A 23,472-nucleotide genomic window follows, 5' to 3' on the forward strand; every position below is an offset into this window, starting at 1 on the left:
AGGGATCAGTTTCTTTTGAATTGGCATGCCCCCAAGTTGCTTATTGATCGGCAATAGTGTTTTTATTAAAACTTGTTTTTAACTTTTTTTTCCAATATTGGCCCTGGGAGAACTTCATTTTGTCCAGCATCCACATACACAACAGGCAGTATTTTGAGATTTTTATTTTTTTTACATCGTAATATATTCTATTACAATGTATCAATTATTTAGTGCACTTTGAAATGGATTGTAAAATCGTTAAAATCACTTGTAAAGGCAACATAGCACACAGCTCCGGTGTGGGTATTCCGTTCGACCCAAGGTCATAACATGATGACGTCACGCTACGCGACTGGTTGGAAGGACCGTTCGGATACGGTGTGCACTGTGCAGGCACCATGAGTTCGGTTCCTGCATATGACTTTAAGCGTGTGAGGAAAAAAAAGAAAAAAAAAACAGTACGGTGACGGTCCGGCAAAGATTATTCTTGGCGGAAATGGGATTGCAGTTCAAACTGACAATTTTGAGCTTTTACTTTGAAAGGCGTGTTTAAACCAGGAAGAGAAATGTCGCTTGCCATCCACGTGAAGTACTGCGGAAGCTTCAACTTGCTGGCTTCGTAATTCGCTTTCATAATCTTTATTATTGAACAATCACGCGATGTCTTCTTTGGTACCTGTAAAGGTAAAAAGAAAAAGTCATTTCATTTCTCTATGTTTGAGTAGCCGCCGCGTGCTCAAACGTGCGAACAGAGCAGTAGGCAGCATAGCCAAACACAAGTTGGCATCAGACTGGTGGCTTGGTTTGGTGCCATTTTCGCAAAATCGTGCTTCTTATTCTAATCGTAAAACCAATATTACCTGTCGTTGTTAGCATTCAAACATGGACGCCTCTCTTTAACATTATTACCACGTTAGTTTTCCAAAGTAAAAGTATCCTAAGCAACAGAACTGAGTGTAATGTCTGACAAGTGAATCTGCTGTTCACTTTTTTATTTTTTATTTGTAGATTGGAATAATCGGCGGTTCGGGCCTTAACGATCCTGATATACTGGAGGGAAGAACCGAACGTTATGTTGACACGCCATATGGAAAGGTTCGTTGTGTGCTCGACATTACATTTAGCCATTAACTTTCCATCTGTTTCTAATTTTCTTCACGTTTACTCCATCAATGTTGTTTCGTTGACAGCCATCCGATGCTTTGATACTAGGAAAAATAAAAAATGTTGACTGTGTCCTCCTAGCAAGGTAAGAACATTTTGTTTAAAATAATTGTATAATATCAATATCTCTCATTGTCCTCGAAGGATGAATATAGAATCCATCGTCTACCTAATTTCGATGAAAAAAAATATAATAGCACCATCTAGTGACTTGGATTTGAACTTTCAGTCATCGTCTCATTTATATCACGAGCAATTTTTAACTCAGGATTTTTCATCTCGTACTGTTAAAAATTATTGGCTTTATTCATAAATATACGTAGAAGTAACAGCAATTATGTTAGTTAATTTAAAAAAAAAATTCCCTAGAATTGTCATTTCTCTTGAAACTAAACAACTTCCCAGGCCCCCCCAAAAAGGTTGATTTGGTCCCATACTAAATGTTGATGGTCTTTTCAGACATGGAAGGCAACACACCATCATGCCATCTAACGTCAACTACCAGGCAAACATCTGGGCGCTGAGGGAAGAGGGCTGCACACATCTGCTGGTCACCACGGCGTGCGGATCCCTCCGAGAGGAGATCCAACCTGGCGACATAGTCATCATAGATCAATTCATCGACCGGTAAGTTACGGGGGAGCATGTTAAATGAAGCAGGTGAGTTGTGTTCGTTCGTAAAATGAGATTGGTCGTGATGCGATTTGCGGCATATCTGGGCAATTTCTGATTGTTTTATTTATTTAATTAGAGCAACCAACAGGGGGCGACAGTAAATCCGTAATCATTCAAACCTGTTCCCCCACATCTCAGTTACACGAATCATGTTTCCATGTAATTTAAAAAACAAAAACCCTCATCATGTTAGAATTTTTTTTCAAAGTTATTTGTTTACGATCCACTTGAGTTCCATTGCCGGAACTGGTGTCACACCTGCCTGATACTTTTTCAATGTCAACAATGAAGATTAAGAAAAAAAAATTTAAACAATGTGACTTCCCACCTCGAGCGAGATGACAAATGCCAGGAAGTTTGCTAAGGAGGAATTTCTCTAAACGTTGAGAACTTTACTCCCTTCTCATCTCATGTTTCTCATATGACTTGTGAAAAGTTCAGTCGTTACATCCTGTTTTTTCTTTTTTTTACAGACCCGCCAGTGCATTGAACTTCTTGTTTTAGTCAAGTTTATTTACACAGCTCTTAATCACAAGCAGTGATAACAGTTTACTCCAGACATGACACTGAATAAGATTTATTAGTCTTATGCAAAATGTATTTTAATTCCTTAAGATTTCTCCGTGCGTACGTGTAATGTGGAGACATAGATTTCAGAGATGCTTCAAATGTGTCTTAATCCTTTTTTGAGATTTGTTTTGTCAGTTAAAATTCCTTTTTTTACAATGACGCACGACATGCTGCTTTACTTTTGTTGTGATTTAAAAAAAATGACTTTATCGCATCCACATGTTCCTCCCACATTCCAAAAACAGGCTCAGTGAAGCTGTAAATATGTTTTTAGAACTCTTTTATTATTTAAAAAAAAATACATAACAAGGTACAATACTGTAAATATGTTTTTAGAACTCATTATTGTAACAACTTCAAGTCCTCAATTTAGAATTCTTATTCTGATTTTTTTGTTTTATTTTATTTAAAAAAATCCGCGATCTACTGAAGCCGCGATAAATGAACCTTGATGTAGCGAGGGGTTACTGTAACAATTAAGGTGAACCAATGAAATATATATATGTACTTTTAGGACCACCAAGAGAGCGCAGACGCTTTACGACGGTCAGCCAACCAGTCCTCCAGGCGTGTGTCACATTCCCATGGCTGAGCCTTTCTGCAACAAGACCAGAGAGGTGGGTGAGCACCCAAAAGTCACGAGTGACATAAATTCCCTTCCTGCTTACTCGCGCTGAACAAGTACAAATCAACGTTGCAATTATTATTGTAATCTGATTTACCTTACTGATTTATGTTGGGCTAGAGGTGCAAAGATTAATCCATTCTTCGACTTTGGATCCATTACGCAACTAACAGATAATGATTTTTGACAGCAGTAAATATTCTCTGATCGCTTTGAAAGCAGACTAATTATCTTTGTGAGGGATTGAAATATTTATAAAGAGTTGATTGTGATTCATTATGATTAAATTATTTAATTAATTTGACTTATTTTTAAATAAAGGGAAGGGAATTGAAAGATGTTTTTTTTTTTTTTCCAATTCATCAATGAATCGACAACCTAGGGGGGGGGGGAAATACTCAGATCACTTTTCCAAATTGTTCAGCCCTTACTGCTTACTCACAGTTGCTCGTGGAGGTGGCACGAAGTCTTGGCATCAAGTGCCACGTGAGGGGCACCATGCTCAGCATCGAGGGGCCCCGCTTCTCGTCGCGGGCCGAGAGCCTGATGTTTCGCCAGTGGGGCGCCGACGTCATCAACATGACCACGGTGCCCGAGGTGGTCCTTGCCAAGGAGGCGGGTTTGTGCTACGCCAGCATCGCCATGGCGACCGACTACGACTGCTGGAAGGAGCACGAGGAGGCGGTAACTCAGATTTTCTGGCTTATTTTCTCATGGTTGATGTTGCTGCTCCAGGCGTCATAGAGCTACTTTTTGTACAATCTAGAGGCAATTCTCAACTATCTGGCTGATGTGTGAACTACTTGCAAACCTTCGCTGCTCGTAGTTGGGCTCCTCCGTGAATACCGAGGGAACAATTTCCATCCATGACTCTTACCTCAATTCACCCTTCACCGCGATTGAGCTCATTGACACTCATTGACTTGGCTGCATTCTGTTTGCCAGGATGAGGACAGTGAAGCCGATGAGTCATTGTGAGTCAAACAACCTCTGGCAGGGTTCACTCCGGAGGCTGGCAGCTGAGCAGCCCACCGGGGAGGGTGAGGAAGGGGGGGGGGGTCAGGAAGTAGTTGTAAAGCTGGGGCGGGCGGAAGGATCTGGCAGGCGCTCCGTAACAGGACAGGAAAGAGGTCGGCGGCAGGAACTTCGGAAGCGGAATGGGGTCGGATCAATGTTATCGCTGACCCCGCGGCTCACTCAGAAGCTGCACGCCTCCGCACCAATTGTCATCATCGGTCTCATAAAACGAATCACTCTCGAACTCTATTTGCGCTCTCGCGCCGCAGAAAGTTGAACATAATGATAATGAAGCAGCGGAACCAGAACTGACATATCTATTATTCAGACACCCCGGGACTTGTGATTTGTAAAATGAGATTGTGTAATACTGTGAATGCTACAATTATAAGTCACGTGACTTATGGTTTTTAGCTTGTATTTTTTAATCTTTTTATTCTATTTATTTTATTTTTTATTTTATTTTTTGCACTGATCGGTTGGCACTTTTTAAATTTCTTTGTACATGTGTGACAATAACAATAAAGATCTATTCTATTCAGGTCTGTGTGGACAACGTGATGAAGACCATGAAAGAGAACGCCAACAAAGCCAGCAGCCTCCTGCTGACCGTCATACCTCAGATCAGCCAGGTGGACTGGAGCCAGAGCAGAAGCTTGTTGAAGGTAAGGCGCTTGCGTGACAAATAATAATTTAAAAAAAAAAATTTTTGAACTGTGCTTATCGAAATTGTGATTTATATTTGTATAAATGTAATTGGCCAGCCCCAGCTCTCAATATATTTTGCAATGAAGTTCCACACGTGTCGCTGGTCCGTGTAAACTTACTGCAAAGCATGAGCTTGAGTTTTAGTCGCATTTTTAATTTTTTTTTTTTAAATGTTTTCTGTATTCTTCTGCCTTCGTGTTATGGTGATAATGATTTTCATGCTCTGCTGCAGGCCATGGCCCAGTCTTCAATGGTGTTGCCCAAACATTGAACCCCAAAAAAAGGAAAGGAAAAGTCAAGTTTGCCATCTTAAGTGAATCGAACTAGTTTGTGGTTTTGTATCGCCACAAGTTAGGACTGCTCCCAGTTTGACGTTAATTGGACATTTTCACTAGATATTATTTTAGTTTTGGATGTTTTACATGTGTATGCTGTCTACATTTTTATATGGGTTTGTTTTTAATAGACAGATTGAAGTTGAAGTTTTAGATGGAGCTTTCCCCTCTTCTGAAATTGAATCCTTACTAAATCTGTGTCGATACATTAAAAAAAAAAAAAATCTGTTCACCAAAGCACATTGGATCAATGCACACAAATAGTCTACAGTACTTTCAAGTTGCCCCATTAATTACAGTTGTATGTCCTTTAGGCCTTTAAAAGATACTTTATGAATCAGTTGTTATTATTATCATTAAGTGCTGATATGCAAATACAATACTGCATGCCAAAGCTGTGTTATTAATTTATTGAGCAACATGTCTAAATTTGAAGCAATAGAAATTTTACTATTTAGAAAATAATTACCAAAATTGGCAATACAGAAAATGGATGGATTGCACCCTTGCATTTTATCATCAATGACATGACAGACATTTCTTTCAAAAAAGACAAGAGAGGAAAAAAAACAGGTTTGAAATTCGTTTTTATTTGGTATACTGTACACATAGAGGTAGTCCTTAAATGGCCAATAAATATGAAAATGTAAATGATAACCAAAAGGTGGTCAGAAGGTGTTATAAATTGTGCAAAACGTTTTTTCCCAACATTAAGTGTGGACACCATTTTTCTGAACCTGACTTTAATAAAAAACTCATCTCGTTTTAAATGGAAAGAAAAAGGAAAAAAGCAACATGGGAGAAAATTAATAGTTGATCTTTTTCTATTCAAATATAAAGCTCTGTTGAGACAGTATTTTTAAGTGCATCATCCGCATAAACGTCAGTTATAGACTACATTAGTGAGGTAAGTCGGATTTTGCTCCCAAAAAAATGTCATTAACACCTTTCCTTTAATAAATAAATTCAATATCACAATATTACTCAATTCCTTAAAAATAATCATGATAATTAAAAAAAAGTCCTTCACAGAGATTTCAGAAAGGCCACGACGTCCTCGTGGCCGTATCTCCGAGCCACATCCACGGGCCGACAGTTGGAGTGATCCCTGGCCTGCGGAGAGGCAGCGAAGCGGACCAAAAGCCGCGCGGTGTCGCTGAAGCCAGTCCGGGCCGCGTCGTGCAGCGGTGTGCTCCCGGTGCTTGAGTCGGCCACGTTTGGGTCGCCACCAGCTTCCAGCAGCAGGTGGGCCACAGGCGTGCTCCCCATCATCATCACCTTTGCAGGTAGAAACAGAAAAAATTGTGTACTTTATAAACTTTAGTTAGTGGACTTTTTCATTCGGCTCTATCTAATATTTAATTTTCATCGAGTCATTTAGGAATACCCTCATTCATTTGAATAAAGTCAAATTTTTAAAAAAACGAAACGCTTAAATAAAATTTCCTTAATCATATAAATCAAAAAAATGATTACTCAAAGAACATTTATTTATAGAGCATTTACAGATGATACATACAACTCAGTTGGGTATTTTTTTTTATTTTATTTCTTTGAGTTTGAAGAAAAAGATGTGGTGGCTGCCTGCGTCTTTCCTTACCTGCAGCGCGGTGTAACCCAGCCGGTTGGCCCCGTTGACGTCGGCCCCTGCCCGGAGGAGTCGCTTCACCTCGGCCGCGTTCCCCGTGGCAGCCGCGGATGTCAGCTCATCCTCCAGAATCCCCATCGTCGTCTTTGTCGTCTCCCCAGGTTGACAGGTACTCAACGATCGTGAACAAAATATCTTGACAATCCACGCGTGTTGCTGTTATTTATTTTGCCATTGTCCTTTCCGTGCCCGTGCGTAAAGTGAAGGAGTCAAGTCGACATAAATACAGTAATGTGTCCAGGCTTGTCTCACTGCTTGAATGGATGATGTCATAGCCCGATTCGCCGCTGTTTTGCGCATGCGCATTCCCTTTGTTTCGCTTCCGTATTGACAACCGCGTGTCAACCCAGGTCAGACCCGGACTCATTATGGTTTCGATTCCCGTTGTAAACAATAAAAATGGTCGTGCAATCACAATTGATGTAACCACGTGTTAAGCGGTTTTAGTCGTGTCATGTGAGTCCCTCAACTTGATCGACACAACGCAGTAATATTCGCTAAATAGATGGACTGTAATATAATATAATATCAATATAATATAATATCAATATAAATACAGTAACAGCACAAAGAGTAACACGAGGAAACTATAACAAAGTCATCACGTGGCCTTCCCTTATCAGATAAAATAAGTTGTAAACTGAACGAGCGAATTAACGCCATTCGCAAGGTAATCCAGCAGGAATGTGCATACGTCTGTGATTTAATAGGTCAGCACTTTGCCCTGATTGGCATTATGCATCAGAGGCCAGTATTGACGAGCCGGGATTTAATGCAGATTTCGGCAACAGCCATAATGCAACACGTGACAACAATAACATTTTATGGTGTGGTGACCTCTGAGGATTTGATATTGCTAAGGAGATTATAATACAACACTGAACTGTACAAAACTAGTGGATTGAAAGCACCTCCTCACCAGACAATGAAATAGTTGGAATTGTTATGTGCGCCCATGTTATGTGAACACAATGTCATCTGTGTTGAAGACAATAGCCGATAGCCAAGACAAGTGAAGACAATTTGCACCGTGGGCACAGTTGCCGATTTGCAATTCTGGCTGTTTATTGAACGAGACAACCAGTTAAACACAAAGAAACAAAATAAGGACACTGTCAAGGAGCTGCTGTTGGCCACGTTTCACACCAAGACACTCACACAGACTAAACAGCTAAATTGTGTCATCTCGCTAGCTAAAGGCACACCGATATACTGATCAAATAATCCCCTAGTAAATTGAACTGCCAAGATTAGCTATTTTAAAATCATCAACAACAAAAAATAGCCTTATGGGCAAGCCTCTGTCTATGACATCCATCGTCCTGCATGACAAAAATGTAAATTTTTTGGCATGCAGGTGAATTTTGCTCTTTTAATTGTAGTGTTGCTAACTAGAGGAAGAGAGTGCAAAATAAATTAGAAGCAGAAAAAAAAGTTTACTCGACAAAAAAAAAGAAGAATGGTAAACCTGGAACCCGCAAAGTAATGTGTGTGTGTGTCTACTGTATTTGGTAAGTCTGTGGCTCATATGTGTAAGTTGTGTCAATCCCATTTATATATCTGAGGTCCTGTGAGCAGACATGTGTGGAATGCAAACTTGTCTTGAGGCTTCACAGCCTACAGCCACGGATGTTGAGCGTGGGTGGAGGTGCACTGTTCTGGAAGTCCCCTCCAGGATTGTTTGTCTGTTAGGCGTGTTTGTGTGTGTGTAATGTTTGTGGTCATATGCTTTTTTTTTTTTTATTTAATATTCAGTTTGAGTTAGCAAATAGTCTGATGGAGAATTGTAAAGTGGCATCTTATGAGTGCGCTCGTAATGTGTGCGTGTGTGTGTGCGTGTGTGTGAGTGAGTGTGTCGGAAGGACACAAGACCACAGATTGCTTGTATCCGGATGCAGGCAGAGCGCAAAACCGTAGGCGTGAGGAAGGATGGCCTTCTCTTCCGCGTAATAAATGTTAGAGTGGCCAGCGCCCACATAGCCAGCGGTGACCACGTCTGTCACGTCACCACACACTTGAACTAAAGACGCAAAACTAGTGCTTAGTGTTTGCATTGGCTTACTTAGCGCACGTTAGCATCAATCATATTCCAGCCGCTAAGTGAACCGGATCAAAACATCCAATGTAGCTTGTGTTGTTTTTTTTTCGGCAGACTGAAACTGCCATAAAAGACATCTTTACGTATCTCCAGTGTGCGTGGCTAATGATTAACCGGCGATGACATCATCGGCGGCGTCTCGACATGCGGCCACGCAGTTTAAACAGGTGGATTTGTAAAGGGATCACAACGTAAGTCCAAATGTTTGACTTGACAGATGTGACAGCCGTGCATTGTTTAGCAAAATGGTTAGAATGTTCGCCTCACAGTTTGGAGGGTGCAGGTTCGATTCCACTTCCGGCCCTCCCTGTGTGGAGTTTGCATGTTCTCCCCGTGCCTGCATGGGTTTTCTCTGGCCACTCCGGTTTCCTCCCAAGTTCTAAAAACGTTCTTGATCGGCCGACTAAGCGCTCCAAATTGTAGCTGTGAGTGTGAGCAGTTGTTTGTCTCTGCGTGGCCTGCGATTGGCTGGCAAAAGGTACAGAGTGTCTCCGCCTACTGCTAGGAATTCACTGGGAAGCCAAGGGGGCGCTAGCCTGAAAAAGTTTGGGAACCACTGCCTTAGCTCGTTCTTTGAGCACGTTAAACGGTTTCGCCTCTAGAGGGCACTGTTTGATCGTCTCAAGTCCATTTGCCCAGTCCTGCAGCTCACCAGCGTGCATGTTTCTAGCTTCCACTTTAACCGACTGGAATGTAGCATCACTGCTCTAATTAGAAAGATAACACTTGCAAAGGTAGCACGTGGAAGTCAGAATGGGGGGGGGGGGGGGGGGGGGGATCAGTCATAAGACTCATAACCCCCCTTCCCTCACATCAACACCATCCCTTCAGGCTATATGAGACATCAGGGGAAACTGGAAGAGTGATGAAGTCACTGGCCCATGTAATGGAACCATAGCGGTACACTCGCACGCATGCGCACACACGGTTAAAATATGTGACTGTGCTGAGCATTTTGATTTGTGGGCGTTTCTCGAGCCACTTTGAACTATGACAAACCGCTGCAAAATTCTATAAATTCCAATTTTTTAAAGTGAGATAGTGGAGAAGAGAGACACAGGCAGGGCAGAGGCTCACTGACAGCGGTTTGAATGCAAATTCTTAACAGCCTCTAACCCCATTTACAAGAGGGTGTGCACACTTGTGCAACCACATTTTACTTTCCTTCTTGAAAAACTTTTTCTACCCAATTGAATTGTACATGTTGAAGGTTACATTAATAGTATCAAAGTTGATATAATTTACATTGGCCTTTTTTTGTAAATTACAAAAACTTGCACTAGGTGAGAGCGCTGAGCCTTGATGACATCATCATTTCTCCATCCTCTGATTGGCTGGTTGAAGCAAAACTTGTTGCAGCCAACTTGGACTATAGCAAAGCAAGCACCATTGTAGCCATCTGCATTGCGTAATCAACATCTCTGGTGAGTATGATATATTTTATTTCAACGTTCCATGTTGGTATAAAGCATATGGTATAAAATTGATACTTGGTATAAATGTCACTTGATTCCAAGCCATTTGTCTCAGGCATGCGTGGCAATATTTCATAAATCATTTTTAGCGCCTCATTTGATCCCCTCTCATCACGCGCCTCAGAACATATATGACCCCTCGCCACTAGATGGCACTGCGCCCGTAGCTATGTCAGCAACTCCCCCAACCCACCCCCCTCCTCCTCCTCCTCCTCCTCAGCACACACTAACCTTATTCCCTATCTATCTAATTACACATTAGAGCTGTAATATGCCATTCCACATCCATGGGTCTCAGATGAATGCCCCCCCCCCCCCCCCCCCCCCCCCCCCCCGCCCTCCGTCGCTCCTCTCATCTGCCGCCTTCTATCCTTCCTCTTATACCTCCTTCCACCCCTCCCTCCATCTTGTTCCGGCCAGCTTCCCTCAATTACTGTCACAGGCGGCCCACAACATTTCATCGGGAGGGCCGTGAAGCCGAGGGAGGAGAGACGCTTGTGATGAGAGGAGGAGACATAGCAAGAGTTTGTATTTACAGGTGCGTGAGCATGATGGCCGTGATGTGGACACCAACACTTCCTGTGAAGAAAACTACTGAACTTGTTGTTATTGTTCATGGTTTTTTTTTTTTTTTTTAAAAACAAGTTACTCTTTACCAGCCCATTTTAACCTCTCTTCATTGAAAACATGCAAACTCCACACAAAAGATTTAAAAGCAGAACTTCCTCTGATGTGCAAACCATCACTGCTTACTTTCCAGAGCCTAGATCATCCTCCATCCATCCATCCATCCATCCATCCATCCATCCATCCATCCATCCATCCATCCATCCATCCATCCATCCATCCATCCATCCATCCATCCATCCATCCATCCATCCATCCATCCATATTTATATAAAAGAAGTGCTTTGCCAAGGAACTATATCGAAGTGAGCTGCGGCCCTTCATCTAGAAAAATCTTTTGCTGCTGTTTTTTGTAATCTTGCAAACAATCTAGGTTGAAGTAAATTGAAGAGCATTAATTAGACAAATGTAGTGCTTTGATGCTGTTTTACAACCAAGGAACTTTGTCCAAGTGACCTGAGCTGCTTAACTAAGCAAAAGTAGTGCTTGGATGCCACCTTGTGACATTTTGCTGCCATTGAACTATGTCAGTGAATTGAGGAGCTTTGTGGTGCCTTTTGGATGGCACCATTTACTTTAGTTTCACTTTTTGCAGCATGACGTTGTATGTGTGTGGGTGTGTGTGGGGTCAGGTCAGGTCACAGCAATTCTCCCATCCGTCAGATATCTTCATTACAAGCTCGCGGGCTGGCGTGCTTCATTAAGAAGCCCTTTCACGCCACCCACGCCTGCAAAATACTTCACACATAAAATCTCTCATTTCCTGTCTGGCTGAGTGTAATTGAATCATTTGACAGGAGGGAGATAAGAATCATTCATTCTCTGAGGTGTCCTCGCCAGGCCGTCGTTTTATTATGTATGCGTGTAAGCTTGACGTGATATTTGCAATACTGCAATTGCATGATTTTTTTTATTTATTTTTTTTACAGCTGCTTTCCCAGCAGCAGCAACAGCAGCAGCAGTAGCAGGTGCTTGTATGCAGAGGGACCTTCATAAATGCGCCGCGCGCCACCTGCAGCTGCACATGCATGAGGACAAGACAAGGTGATGATTAGCGATTTAGCACGCGCAATATTTAGCTCCGAGAAATAGAATGGATCGCCTCCAAAGTCGAACGCAATCCGATCGGCGACGCTGAAATTGATTGATTTTTCCAAAAGAACTTCAAAGGGCTTTGTCTTTACTGCTATTTGTTCAATTAGATAATGACCCACATACTATACTGCCCCCTGGTGGCCAACGCAGGTATAGCTGAAGGAGCCAAAGGACAAATTATGCCACGCAGTTGGAATTGTTACATTTTGTGTTATTAGTGTTGTTTATAAATTACAATAATTTTGAGTTGTATATTTTTTTTTTTATTAAAACACACACACTGGTTAGCATGTCCGCCTCGCAGTTCAGAGGGCGCGGGTTCGATTCCACCTCCGTTGCTGAATTGTATTGATGATTAGTTGTTGAGAGTTGGGGGGAAAAAAATATTTTATTGTGAACAGCCAGACTAAACCTGTGAGGAGGAATAAAGGCGAATTCTTCCGGCAAATGCGAGTTAGGTGGTCAGCTCGACAGGCTGCTCCATCAGGGCTGCTGTAGGTTAAGTGCCTCGCTGCGAGGCGAAATGATGATGACGCTTTCTCACTCTCAGTGCCGTGCCTGAATGGACCCCCATCCCCAATCCCTCCCGCACCCCCGCAGTGACATCACGGCTACGCACTCATTTGTCTTTCTGCGCCGTTTTGCTTCACGCCTCCTCAATGGGCCGGAAACACGCACCGCCGACAACGCTCGAGCTCCTGCACTGATTTTTTTTTTTTTGGTCAAACCCCTTCCCTTGAGAATTGGCAACATTTTTCTGTGTGTTGTTCTTGCAAACACTTTTATTATTTACTATTATTTCACGGTCAAAGTGAAAAAATATAATAAAAAAATCACTAAATAAAATCAATCAATTAAAAAAAGACCAAAAAAATGAATACATTAACTGTTGTTGACTGAGCGGTGGTTGGATTAAATGCATCAAATTTCATGTAGGAACATTTCTGTAGAGGTCATGTATTGTCCGTGTTGTCCTAACAAGATCCTCTCTACCTGCTCCTCCTGCAGGAAGGTTCCAAAGAGCATTATGGGGTGTGGTGAAAAGATGTGCGGCATTAATTGAATAGTGCTGCGGGGGTCCCGAGTCCCTAATTAGGCACAAGGGGCTGTGACATCGCCGGCACGGGAACAAGAGATCTTGGGAAGACACGCAAGCGGGGAGTTGAAGGACGGCCACGGGGAAAAGCCTTGCACGGTAACACATCCCAAGGTCTTTGAGAGGCTATTGTGAGCACACACGCGCACGCACACGCACGCACGCGCACGCACGGGGTGTGGAAAGCGGATAACGCGAGATGGCTCTCCAGCAGCCTCCTCCTCCTTCTAGCTCATTGACTAATGTCACGGCAGACTGAGATTGTGCGGTGGGGGTGTTTTGGGGGGGGGGTGTTTTTTTTTGGGGGGGGGGCGCCATCGGGGGAAATAAAAGGAGTGACGTGAGAGCGCGGCCCACGTCAAGGGGGAAAAAAATAAACACCTTGCTAAGCCCGTCAGGCTGCAGCACCGCCGCTTGCGCAAACACGACGTGAAATCGCCTCGCCTTCACGCCACCGCCGCCGTCGTATTCTGCCGCTGCCAAAATAGCTGTCTGCGCGCCATATTGCGGCTTAGCGCGTCCGCACGTCAAAACGTGTCCAAGCGAAAGACGCCGTGCCAGCAGAGTGCAGGGCGACGTTCACCATTTCCCCACTGGGAAAATGACGCCGAGCCAAAATTCTGAAAGAGACGTAACTACAGTTTGCAATCTAGAAATGACATTAGCGCAATCTGATTGGATGCTAGTGCTTGTCGGAATATAAAATAAAAGGAGTGCTTTGGTTCAATAAAGATTGGAAAAGACTCATTTAGTTCACTGGTGAAAAGCCGCTGTGGGTGCATTTATTCAAGTTCCATGTACTTTGAAACCCTAACACAAGATTAAAACTCTTAAAACCCTGCCTCTTTGATTAAAACCCTATTTTAGAACCCTAACCTTACATCAAAACCCTGCGCTTGTCTCCCAACTTGCAGGTTGTGGGTTCAATCCTCATCCCTGGTGACCATGTCGAAGTGTCCATGAGCAAAACACTGAACCCTAAATTGCACCTGGCAGCGACCTCCCACTGGTAGACCCAAATTTGGAACCCTAAGTCTCATTTCAATCCCTGCGACAGAAACAAGAATAAAGGTAAGCCAAAATGACATGAAAAATGACAGCTCCTGACAAAAAGGCCCAAGAGTCAATTGAAAGCCCAACCTTGCTGTAACCCTGCAAAATGCCACGTTGCCCAACAACTTGCAGCAAACCAATCACCATGCAGACATGTCCAAGGCTGAAGGTTCCGGCCCGCTCGCCCCCCAACCGTGCGGCCCTCTCTTACCTCCTCTGGGCCTCATTATGAGTTGGAGAAAGCTCCCCCACGCTCACCCCCCCCCACCCCGAATGGCACCAGGGTGGAAATAAACGAGTCAGGTGCTAAATGTGAACGTGGATTAGTTTCTATGCCAACGGCGAGAGAACGCACGCACGCGGTGCCTGCAAGACACTTGTTTTTGTCCCCCCCCCCCCACCACCACCACCCCCGCCCGCATCCCTTTCCTCTCCCTTCCTCTTCTCTCCATCAGCAGGGAAGATAAGGCCAGGCGGCGTGGCTGGTATTAAACCTTATCTCTCCAGCTGGGGCGAAGGCCTGCCGGATTTGACTGCACGGGCGCTCCGGCTCACCTCCAACGCTCCTTGTTTTAATGGCCGCCCATTAGCGCGGCGCGGCGCCAGGCGGCTCGGTTTTATCTGTTGGCTTTTTTTTATTTCATCCGCCGCCAAATTCTGCATCTGAACGCCTGCAGATGCGAGCACGCCTCTATTGATTTGTCGATTTTGACGGGGTTTTTTGTGTGTCTCCACACGCTATGAGTGGAATTCTCTTTGAGTGATGCTTGTGAAGCTAGACTGGGTAAATTCCTCATCAGAGATTGATACCAATCCCACTATTTGACAGAACAAAATCCTGATAAGCAATTAATCAGCCAATTAGTTCAAATAAAATTGTAATGAATAAAATAACTTACAGGCAGAATATTTTTACTGTTTAATAATACTTTATCTTTTTGCATTTGTTCTATAGGGGAGTTTTTAATTTAAAAAATATATTTTTTTTTTTACGATGAGAAAAAAGCTTAAAAAAAACAAGTGGAGTAGATACAAATACCCAACTCTGGCGCCATCTTGTGGCATCATAGGAAAGTATAGAAAGACTCCCAAAAAGGCATATAGGAAAATGTTTCATTGAATAGTGGAGAACGGGTAAAAATATGAATGGATGAATAGTTAATTGAAATCGAAGCCATTTTAGTATTAGCGTTCTGCTCTATATCGAGGTTCATCATTGGTTGCCCCCACCCGAGCCACACATACACCGACCCCATACCGACATGATATCCAGATGGGGTCCCCCGGTAGCGAGGGGGTTAAGGTGAAAACAATAACAAGGGCGGCAGGGGCAGGCGGGCGAGCGTTACGTCCTCGGTGTCAGCCCGTGTGTTCGTTGACAGTGTCCCCCCCCCCCTCACTCCAGTCTTGCCCCCTCTCCCCTCTCCCCCTTCCCACCCCATAGACCGCCGGCAGCCTCACAAAGACAGACAGCTCGAATTAATCCCATGAGGGCAGCGCGTGACAGTTTGGCAGAGCGGAGAATTGAAAGGGAGGAGGGACGCCGAGCGGCGAGGAGGCGCGAGCATTTGTCAAATCATAATTAAATGATGAATCACTATTCCGTTATTGACGACGCGGGCCGCACCGAGCACGAAAACAAAAAGTTGCAAATGGAGAACCGTGCGGCCACCAGCAATTTAGTCAAAGAAAAGGCAGATTTTAAAAAGGCTTTTGTTTTGCCCAAACCCTTCAGCATTCAAAATGTTTTTGTCATATGACAAAGACGACCAAGATCTTATTTTGTGAGCTTTTATTTAAAAAAAAACAAAACACTTTAAGATTTAAACGATCAAATGAATGCCATGGTGCCTTTACTTACCAGTGTAATGTTTTAATGAACAACAAAAACGACTACTGTATTCAAGCATATTAAAGTGAATAAAAAAAGGTGTGCTTTGAGGGGGCGTGGCCTAGTGAGTGAAATCAGAAGGTCGAGTTTGGTTAGTGAACCTCAACTCATCAAGTACAACTGGACACCCCCCTCCAAGATATTCATCAATCGCCCCCCCCCCCCCCCCCTCCACACTCATCCATTTTGTACACATACTGTCAAAACGACGTCAGGCCGCACATTAATTAAGAGTATCGACGAAGCATCAGGCAGCAGTGCTGGTTCAGCAGAGCTCACATTATAAGGGAAAGGTTAAGTGCCCCGTCGACATTTAATTTCCGGCCGTCATCCCTCGATCTCTGCCACGGCTCTCCCCCTTCGTCTTCCTCTTTCCCTCTCTTCATCCATTTCTGCTCCCCCTACAATTCCACCCCCCCCCCCCCCCATTCTTGTCTTCCTTGCTCCCTGCATAAACACTCGAATCATAATTCTATGGGATTTTAGAGCGAGAGCTGAGCTGCAAGTTGGCCTCTCATTGGTTCTTTGATACGCACACACATGCACGCACACACGCACACACTGTCATTTAGCAGCATCCTCCCCGGCAGCCACGCTTCTGCAAGATGGATGCCCTCTCGCACGCATTTATCCGCCAGCGCCACGGTGCTTTATTATCTAATTTTGACAGCGCGTTCCCGCCCACCGCGCCGTCGTACCGCCGCTGACGTCGCCTCCAGGGACCTTCTGGGCGAGGCCCCCGCTGAACTCAATCGCAAAGTGCTAAACGTTAGTCTTGGCTCGTGAGTGAACAATTCGTTCAAAAGAACGGATGTCTTTCAGTGAACGAATCATTTCCTAAAGTGATTCGTTCTTTTTTCAGTTCATGACTTCAACCAGTAAGTGTCGGTAATGCGCATTAAAGCGGGTGCCACCTCACCGTAAAGCAAAACGAAGAAGAAAATGACGTCACTTCCTGTTGACGAACGAGTAGTGAATTGCATTTCCCGTTCGTTTCCAGTTCATCGCGAGAACGGATCGGTGAAGGACGCACGCTTGACTTTCCCGTTCGCGAACGAGTTAATGGGTGAACTGCCTTCCCGTGCATCAACGGATCAGTCAGTGAACGTGTTGCGTCTCCTAGCGTGAACTATGTAAGCCAGAATGTAGATTTACAATTTGCCAAGGAAAGAAAGAACCACTCACTGAAACAGCACTTCTTTTATGCACGTTTTCTCCAAGCTAACGGCTAACTTTATTGCATGAAGGGATGCCCCGTTATGCAAAAACGGCGAGATTATGCTTCTCTTTTGGTAATCTTTATTTCATAACACTTAAAATAACGTGTATGCATATATGCGCCTAAATATTGTTATCCAATATATCTACTGCAATTTCACATTAGATTGCTGGTTTGAAATGTACTTTTATTATTATTATTATTTTAATAAACATTAAAACCTGTTAAAACTTGTCTGGTGTTTTATTCCTTGTTTTTATTTTTTTTGGGCATGAAAACAAAAATCTGACATTTGGTTAACTGCTTTATATGACAATATGTATGTGTTTTACGTTGTGTAATATGTGTTGGTGTCCCCCAAAATAAAGACCAAGTAGTCAAATACACATTCTTGACACGTACAAAAAATACATGAAGTTATGAGGTACACATGAAAATGGTGGTGTACCTATTGGAGTGTCCGTGTGACGTCACAGATCAACCAGCCAATCAGGAGGTGGGGGTGAGGGCGGGTGTGGCACTTTTCACTTTCAGTTCAGCTTTGAATATGATATTTCCCTAATAAAGTGGCCTGTGATTAGGCACACTTGAAAATGGCATTCTACCTAATGGAGTGTCCAAGTGACGTCACAGATCAACCAGCCAATCAGAAAGTGGGGGTGAGGGAATCTTGGAAAACATGTTGGAACGCGGCCCTGAGGACTAGAGGTGTCCTGTGATGTCACACCTGTGACCTTTGACCATGATATTTCCCTAATAAAGTGGCCTGTTATAAGGTACACTTGAAAATGGCGGTGTACCTAATGGAGTGTCCGAGTGGTTCCCTCGTTAAGTGCAGGTGCGTGAAAAGTTTTAGCTCTTTTTGAACGTGAAAGTGGCTAAAACTTTTCACGCAGGTGCGCTTAACGAGGGTCACTTGGCAAACATGTTGGAACGCGGCCCGAGGACTAGAGCTTGACACTTGTGACCTTTGACCATGATAGTTCCCTAATAAAGTGGCCTGTTATAAGGTACACTTGAAAATGGCGGTGTACCTAATGGAGTGTCCGTGTTATTACCTCGTTAAGTGCAGGTGCGTGAAAAGTTTTAGCTCCTTTTGAACGTGAAAGTGGCTAAAACTTTTCACGCACCTGCACTTAACGAGGGAGTCACACCCCCACTTTCTGGTTGGCTGTTTGATCTGTGACGTCACTTGGACACTCCATTAGGTACACCGCCATTTTCAAGTGTACCTAATAACAGGCCACTTTATTAGGGTGCACTTAACAAGGGACTCTTGGACAACATGTTGGAATGCGGCCCTGAGGACTAGAGTTTGACACCTGTGAACTTTGACCATAATATTTCCCTAATAAAGTGGCCTGTTATTAGGTACACTTGAAGATGGCGGTGTACCTAATGGAGTGTCCATGTTATTACCTCGTTAAGTGCAGGTGCGTGAAAAGTTTTAGCTCCTTTTGAACGTGAAAGTGGCTAAAACTTTTCACGCACCTGCACTTAACGAGGGAGTCACACCCCCACTTTCTGATTGGCTGTTTGATTTGTGACGTCACTTGGGCACTCCATTAGGTACACCGCCATTTTCAAGTGTACCTAATAACAGGCCACTTTATTAGGGTGCACTTAACAAGGGACTCTTGGACAACATGTTGGAATGCGGCCCTTAGGACTAGAGCGTGACACCTGTGAACTTTGACCATCATATTTCCCTAATAAAGTGGCCTGTTATTAGGTACACTTGAAGATGGCGGTGTACCTAATGGAGTGTCCGTGTTATTACCTCGTTAAGTGCAGGTGCGTGAAAAGTTTTAGCTCCTTTTGAACGTGAAAGTGGCTAAAACTTTTCACGCACCTGCACTTAACGAGGGAGTCACACCCCCACTTTCTGGTTGGCTGTTTGATCTGTGACGTCACTTGGACACTCCATTAGGTACACCGCCATTTTCAAGTGTACCTAATAACAGGCCACTTTATTAGGGTGCACTTAACAAGGGACTCTTGGACAACATGTTGGAATGCGGCCCTGAGGACTAGAGTTTGACACCTGTGAACTTTGACCATAATATTTCCCTAATAAAGTGGCCTGTTATTATGTAGGTACACTTGAAGATGGCGGTGTACCTAATGGAGTGTCCATGTTATTACCTCGTTAAGTGCAGGTGCGTGAAAAGTTTTAGCTCCTTTTGAACGTGAAAGTGGCTAAAACTTTTCACGCACCTGCACTTAACGAGGGAGTCACACCCCCACTTTCTGATTGGCTGTTTGATTTGTGACGTCACTTGGGCACTCCATTAGGTACACCGCCATTTTCAAGTGTACCTAATAACAGGCCACTTTATTAGGGTGCACTTAACAAGGGACTCTTGGACAACATGTTGGAATGCGGCCCTTAGGACTAGAGCGTGACACCTGTGAACTTTGACCATCATATTTCCCTAATAAAGTGGCCTGTTATTAGGTACACTTGAAGATGGCGGTGTACCTAATGGAGTGTCCGTGTTATTACCTCGTTAAGTGCAGGTGCGTGAAAAGTTTTAGCTCCTTTTGAACGTGAAAGTGGCTAAAACTTTTCACGCACCTGCACTTAACGAGGGAGTCACACCCCCACTTTCTGGTTGGCTGTTTGATCTGTGACGTCACTTGGACACTCCATTAGGTACACCGCCATTTTCAAGTGTACCTAATAACAGGCCACTTTATTAGGGTGCACTTAACAAGGGACTCTTGGACAACATGTTGGAATGCGGCCCTGAGGACTAGAGTTTGACACCTGTGAACTTTGACCATAATATTTCCCTAATAAAGTGGCCTGTTATTAGGTACACTTGAAGATGGCGGTGTACCTAATGGAGTGTCCATGTTATTACCTCGTTAAGTGCAGGTGCGTGAAAAGTTTTAGCTCCTTTTGAACGTGAAAGTGGCTAAAACTTTTCACGCACCTGCACTTAACGAGGGAGTCACACCCCCACTTTCTGATTGGCTGTTTGATTTGTGACGTCACTTGGGCACTCCATTAGGTACACCGCCATTTTCAAGTGTACCTAATAACAGGCCACTTTATTAGGGTGCACTTAACAAGGGACTCTTGGACAACATGTTGGAATGCGGCCCTGAGGACTAGAGCGTGACACCTGTGAACTTTGACCATCATATTTCCCTAATAAAGTGGCCTGTTATTAGGTACACTTGAAGATGGCGGTGTACCTAATGGAGTGTCCGTGTTATTACCTCGTTAAGTGCAGGTGCGTGAAAAGTTTTAGCTCCTTTTGAACGTGAAAGTGGCTAAAACTTTTCACGCACCTGCACTTAACGAGGGAGTCACACCCCCACTTTCTGGTTGGCTGTTTGATCTGTGACGTCACTTGGACACTCCATTAGGTACACCGCCATTTTCAAGTGTACCTAATAACAGGCCACTTTATTAGGGTGCACTTAACAAGGGACTCTTGGACAACATGTTGGAATGCGGCCCTGAGGACTAGAGCTTGACACCTGTGAACTTTGACCATAATATTTCCCTAATAAAGTGGCCTGTTATAAGGTACACTTGAAAATGGCAGTGTACCTAATGGAGTGTCCGTGTGATTCCCTCGTTAAGTGCAGGTGCGTGAAAAGTTTTAGCTTCTTTTGAACGTGAAAGTGGCTAAAACTTTTCACGCACCTGCACTTAACGAGGGAGTCACACCCCCACTTTCTGATTGGCTGTTTGATCTGTGACATCACTAGGGTGCACTTAACAAAGGAATCTTGGAAAACATGTTGGAATGCGGCCCCGAGGACTAGAGCTTGACAACTGTAACCTTTGACCATGATATTTACCTAATAAAGTGGCCTGTTATTAGGTACACTTGAAAATGGCGGTGTACCTAATGGAGTGTCCAAGTGACGTCACAGATCAAACATCAGGAGGTGGGGGTGAGGGCGGGTGTGGCACTTTTCACCTTAGCTTTTTCCCTTATGAAGTTCATTGGTCAAATCCATTGGTTTGTTCCGCCAACTTGGAGGTGGGGCCACTTAAGTATTTACATAAATACTTGCATATGCGAGGTTCCAATTCTAAAAGAACAGTTTAGCATATGCCCACACCTGGGATCGAACCAGGGTCTTACTGGGCAAGAACGCCAGTCACTAACCAGTCAGCTAGTTCGACCTTTTTAGTTAACAGTGGTATTATACTGCATGTGTTTGTGTTTGAATAAAAGGTTGCAAAACACTCATTATGCCGACATTTGTTGTTTTGGGGGACACCAACTCCTATAACAACGTAAAACACATATTGTCATATAAAGCAGTTAACCAAATGTCTGATTTTTGTGTTTTAATTGGCGAATATAAAAACAAGGAATAAAACACCAGACAAGTTTGAACATAAATGTTTATTTAAAAATAACATTAAAAGTAAATTTCAAACCAGCAATCTAATGTGAAATTGCAGTAGATGTATTGGATAACAATATTTAGGCGTATATATGCATACACATTATTTAAAAACTACTATAAGTGTTATAAAATCAAGATTACCCAAAGAGAAGCATAATCTCCCCATTAGAATTTGCTGTGCATTAACAAACGTCAAGAAGGGCTCGTGGTAAGAATTCCACGTGTCCGGTCATCTTCTGTGGATTATTTCAATCTACTGTATTTGTTTGTATTGTGCAAGATGGCGCTTGAATTGTACCAAACATGGGTAAGCATCTCCAAACGTACTAGAGCCAAGCAAAGGTCGGACGGCCAACAGCAGAGTGAGTTTGGGATTGTTTTTTTTGTTGTTGTTGTAAATTTCATTTAAATCTTTTTACTCCAGCAGCCAATTTCTTTAGCGAGGATGCTACCGCTGGGCCGAATCTGCTAACACAATAAAAGAATATTGCATTCTAAAGTGCACGAAGTAGACCAAATCTTGGCACACCGGAGGCGAAGTTGTGCATCCTTGTGGCCTCATCACCATCTTATGTCCACGCCTCGTCGCTGTCACGCGCCGCTTCAGCCATTGAATTGGTAATTTAATTCCAGTCCCCCACGCCTCACGCCCCCAGCCACCCTCTCACCCAAGGCTCCCCCTGCAGCCCTTCCAGCCCGCCCTCCTCCCTTCCCTTTCCAATCCTTACATGCAGTCCCGCCATTTGCGCCAATTGCCTAAACCCTGAGCGATTGTAATTTGTGAAGAGGCTGCCGAGTGCCGCTTTAGAGGCGGCGCGAGGGAGGGAGGGAGAGCCGTGGAGAAAAAAAACAGAAGAGGCGGTAATGGCAATGGCGGTGGGCCATGCAAAAGATGGAGGGGAAGGCAGGATGGATGGATGAGAGTGGAGGGAGGCGGAGGGAGGAGTCGGGTGCCGCTCTCGCACGCTTCCGAGCAATTAGCCTTTCACCTGGACAAGCTCATCGTTCAATCCCTCAGGTCAGAGCCTTGACGCCGTCCTCTGCCACACTCGCGCCAACATGGCGTCATCCACCACCACCAGACAGTCCCCTGAGGAAATAACACAAAAAGAAAGAGTGGTGCTCATGTGAATTGGATGGCACATCAGCGTTCTCCATTGAAATGAATGGGGATGCCATTAATCCGTTACAGTGGTGCAGAAAAATCCTCACCTCCCAAATTTTGCAATGTTATTTTTTGCGTGTGTTATTGGAAAATAATATAATGATCATTTGGTAATCATGATAATTCAATGAGCATCAATGAAGAATTGTACACTATCTGTCAAATTGCCTTTGTTGCCACCATTTATCACTTTTTCATTTTTATTCATCTTTGAAAAATTTGAAACGTCAGAAGACACATTTTTACAATGCATTTTCATGCACTCCAAAAAAAAAAAAAAAAAAAAAAACAAGTTTGGTTTGTCTCCACATCACACATTGAGTGTCCCTGATTTTTTTAACCCTCTCGCATGGCTACATTAGTTCACTCAAAATAGAGCCAGTTTGCTACTTTTCAACATCAACAATACAGCAAAAGTTTGGAATCCATCATTATTTCGTGCCTGTCGACAATTTGGGCTCCAGCCTGGTCCTGTCAGGGGCCCGCGCGGCTAATCTTTATGCACTCTGTGACCCGCTCACTGCAAACCCTGCTAAATATATTATTCCCCGCGGGCCTTTCATTGCTGCTTGGTGTCAGAAATCAATATGTATGAGGCGCGTAGATGGGAATTTCTAATAGATCTCTGCGGCCCCTGCGCGCGAGCTGC

General features: G+C 43.8%; 2 protein-coding genes and 1 long non-coding RNA gene across 3 annotated transcripts; 2 read left to right on the forward strand and 1 right to left on the reverse strand.

The window, feature by feature from the left end:
- The first annotated feature begins 335 nt into the window (after nt 1-335).
- On the forward strand, nt 336-5,470 carry mtap (methylthioadenosine phosphorylase). The gene is made up of 8 exons (XM_049720732.2): nt 336-666; nt 991-1,077; nt 1,173-1,231; nt 1,606-1,773; nt 2,906-3,008; nt 3,461-3,700; nt 4,576-4,698; nt 4,974-5,470. Exons 1-8 carry the CDS (start codon nt 643-645, stop codon nt 5,010-5,012), a joined length of 843 nt encoding a protein of 280 aa, XP_049576689.1. The 5' UTR covers nt 336-642; the 3' UTR covers nt 5,013-5,470.
- A 176-nt stretch (nt 5,471-5,646) lies between these two features.
- On the reverse strand, nt 5,647-6,816 carry cdkn2a/b (cyclin-dependent kinase inhibitor 2A/B (p15, inhibits CDK4)). Its single transcript, XM_049720735.1, has 2 exons — nt 6,677-6,816; nt 5,647-6,354 (listed from the first exon to the last, which is right to left on the reverse strand). The coding sequence occupies exons 1-2, from the start codon at nt 6,800-6,802 to the stop codon at nt 6,103-6,105; spliced, it is 378 nt and encodes a 125-aa protein (XP_049576692.1). The 5' UTR covers nt 6,803-6,816; the 3' UTR covers nt 5,647-6,102.
- Nucleotides 6,686-17,512, forward strand: LOC125969051 (uncharacterized). Its single transcript, XR_007481410.2, has 7 exons — nt 6,686-6,833; nt 8,877-9,013; nt 10,106-10,246; nt 10,718-10,835; nt 11,854-11,968; nt 13,028-13,214; nt 14,030-17,512. It is a non-coding gene; the product is annotated as an uncharacterized lncRNA (long non-coding RNA).
- The last annotated feature ends 5,960 nt before the right edge of the window (nt 17,513-23,472 follow it).

The sequence above is a fragment of the Syngnathus scovelli genome, chromosome 5 (genome assembly GCF_024217435.2).
Source record: "Syngnathus scovelli strain Florida chromosome 5, RoL_Ssco_1.2, whole genome shotgun sequence".
NCBI lineage: Eukaryota > Metazoa > Chordata > Actinopteri > Syngnathiformes > Syngnathidae > Syngnathus > Syngnathus scovelli.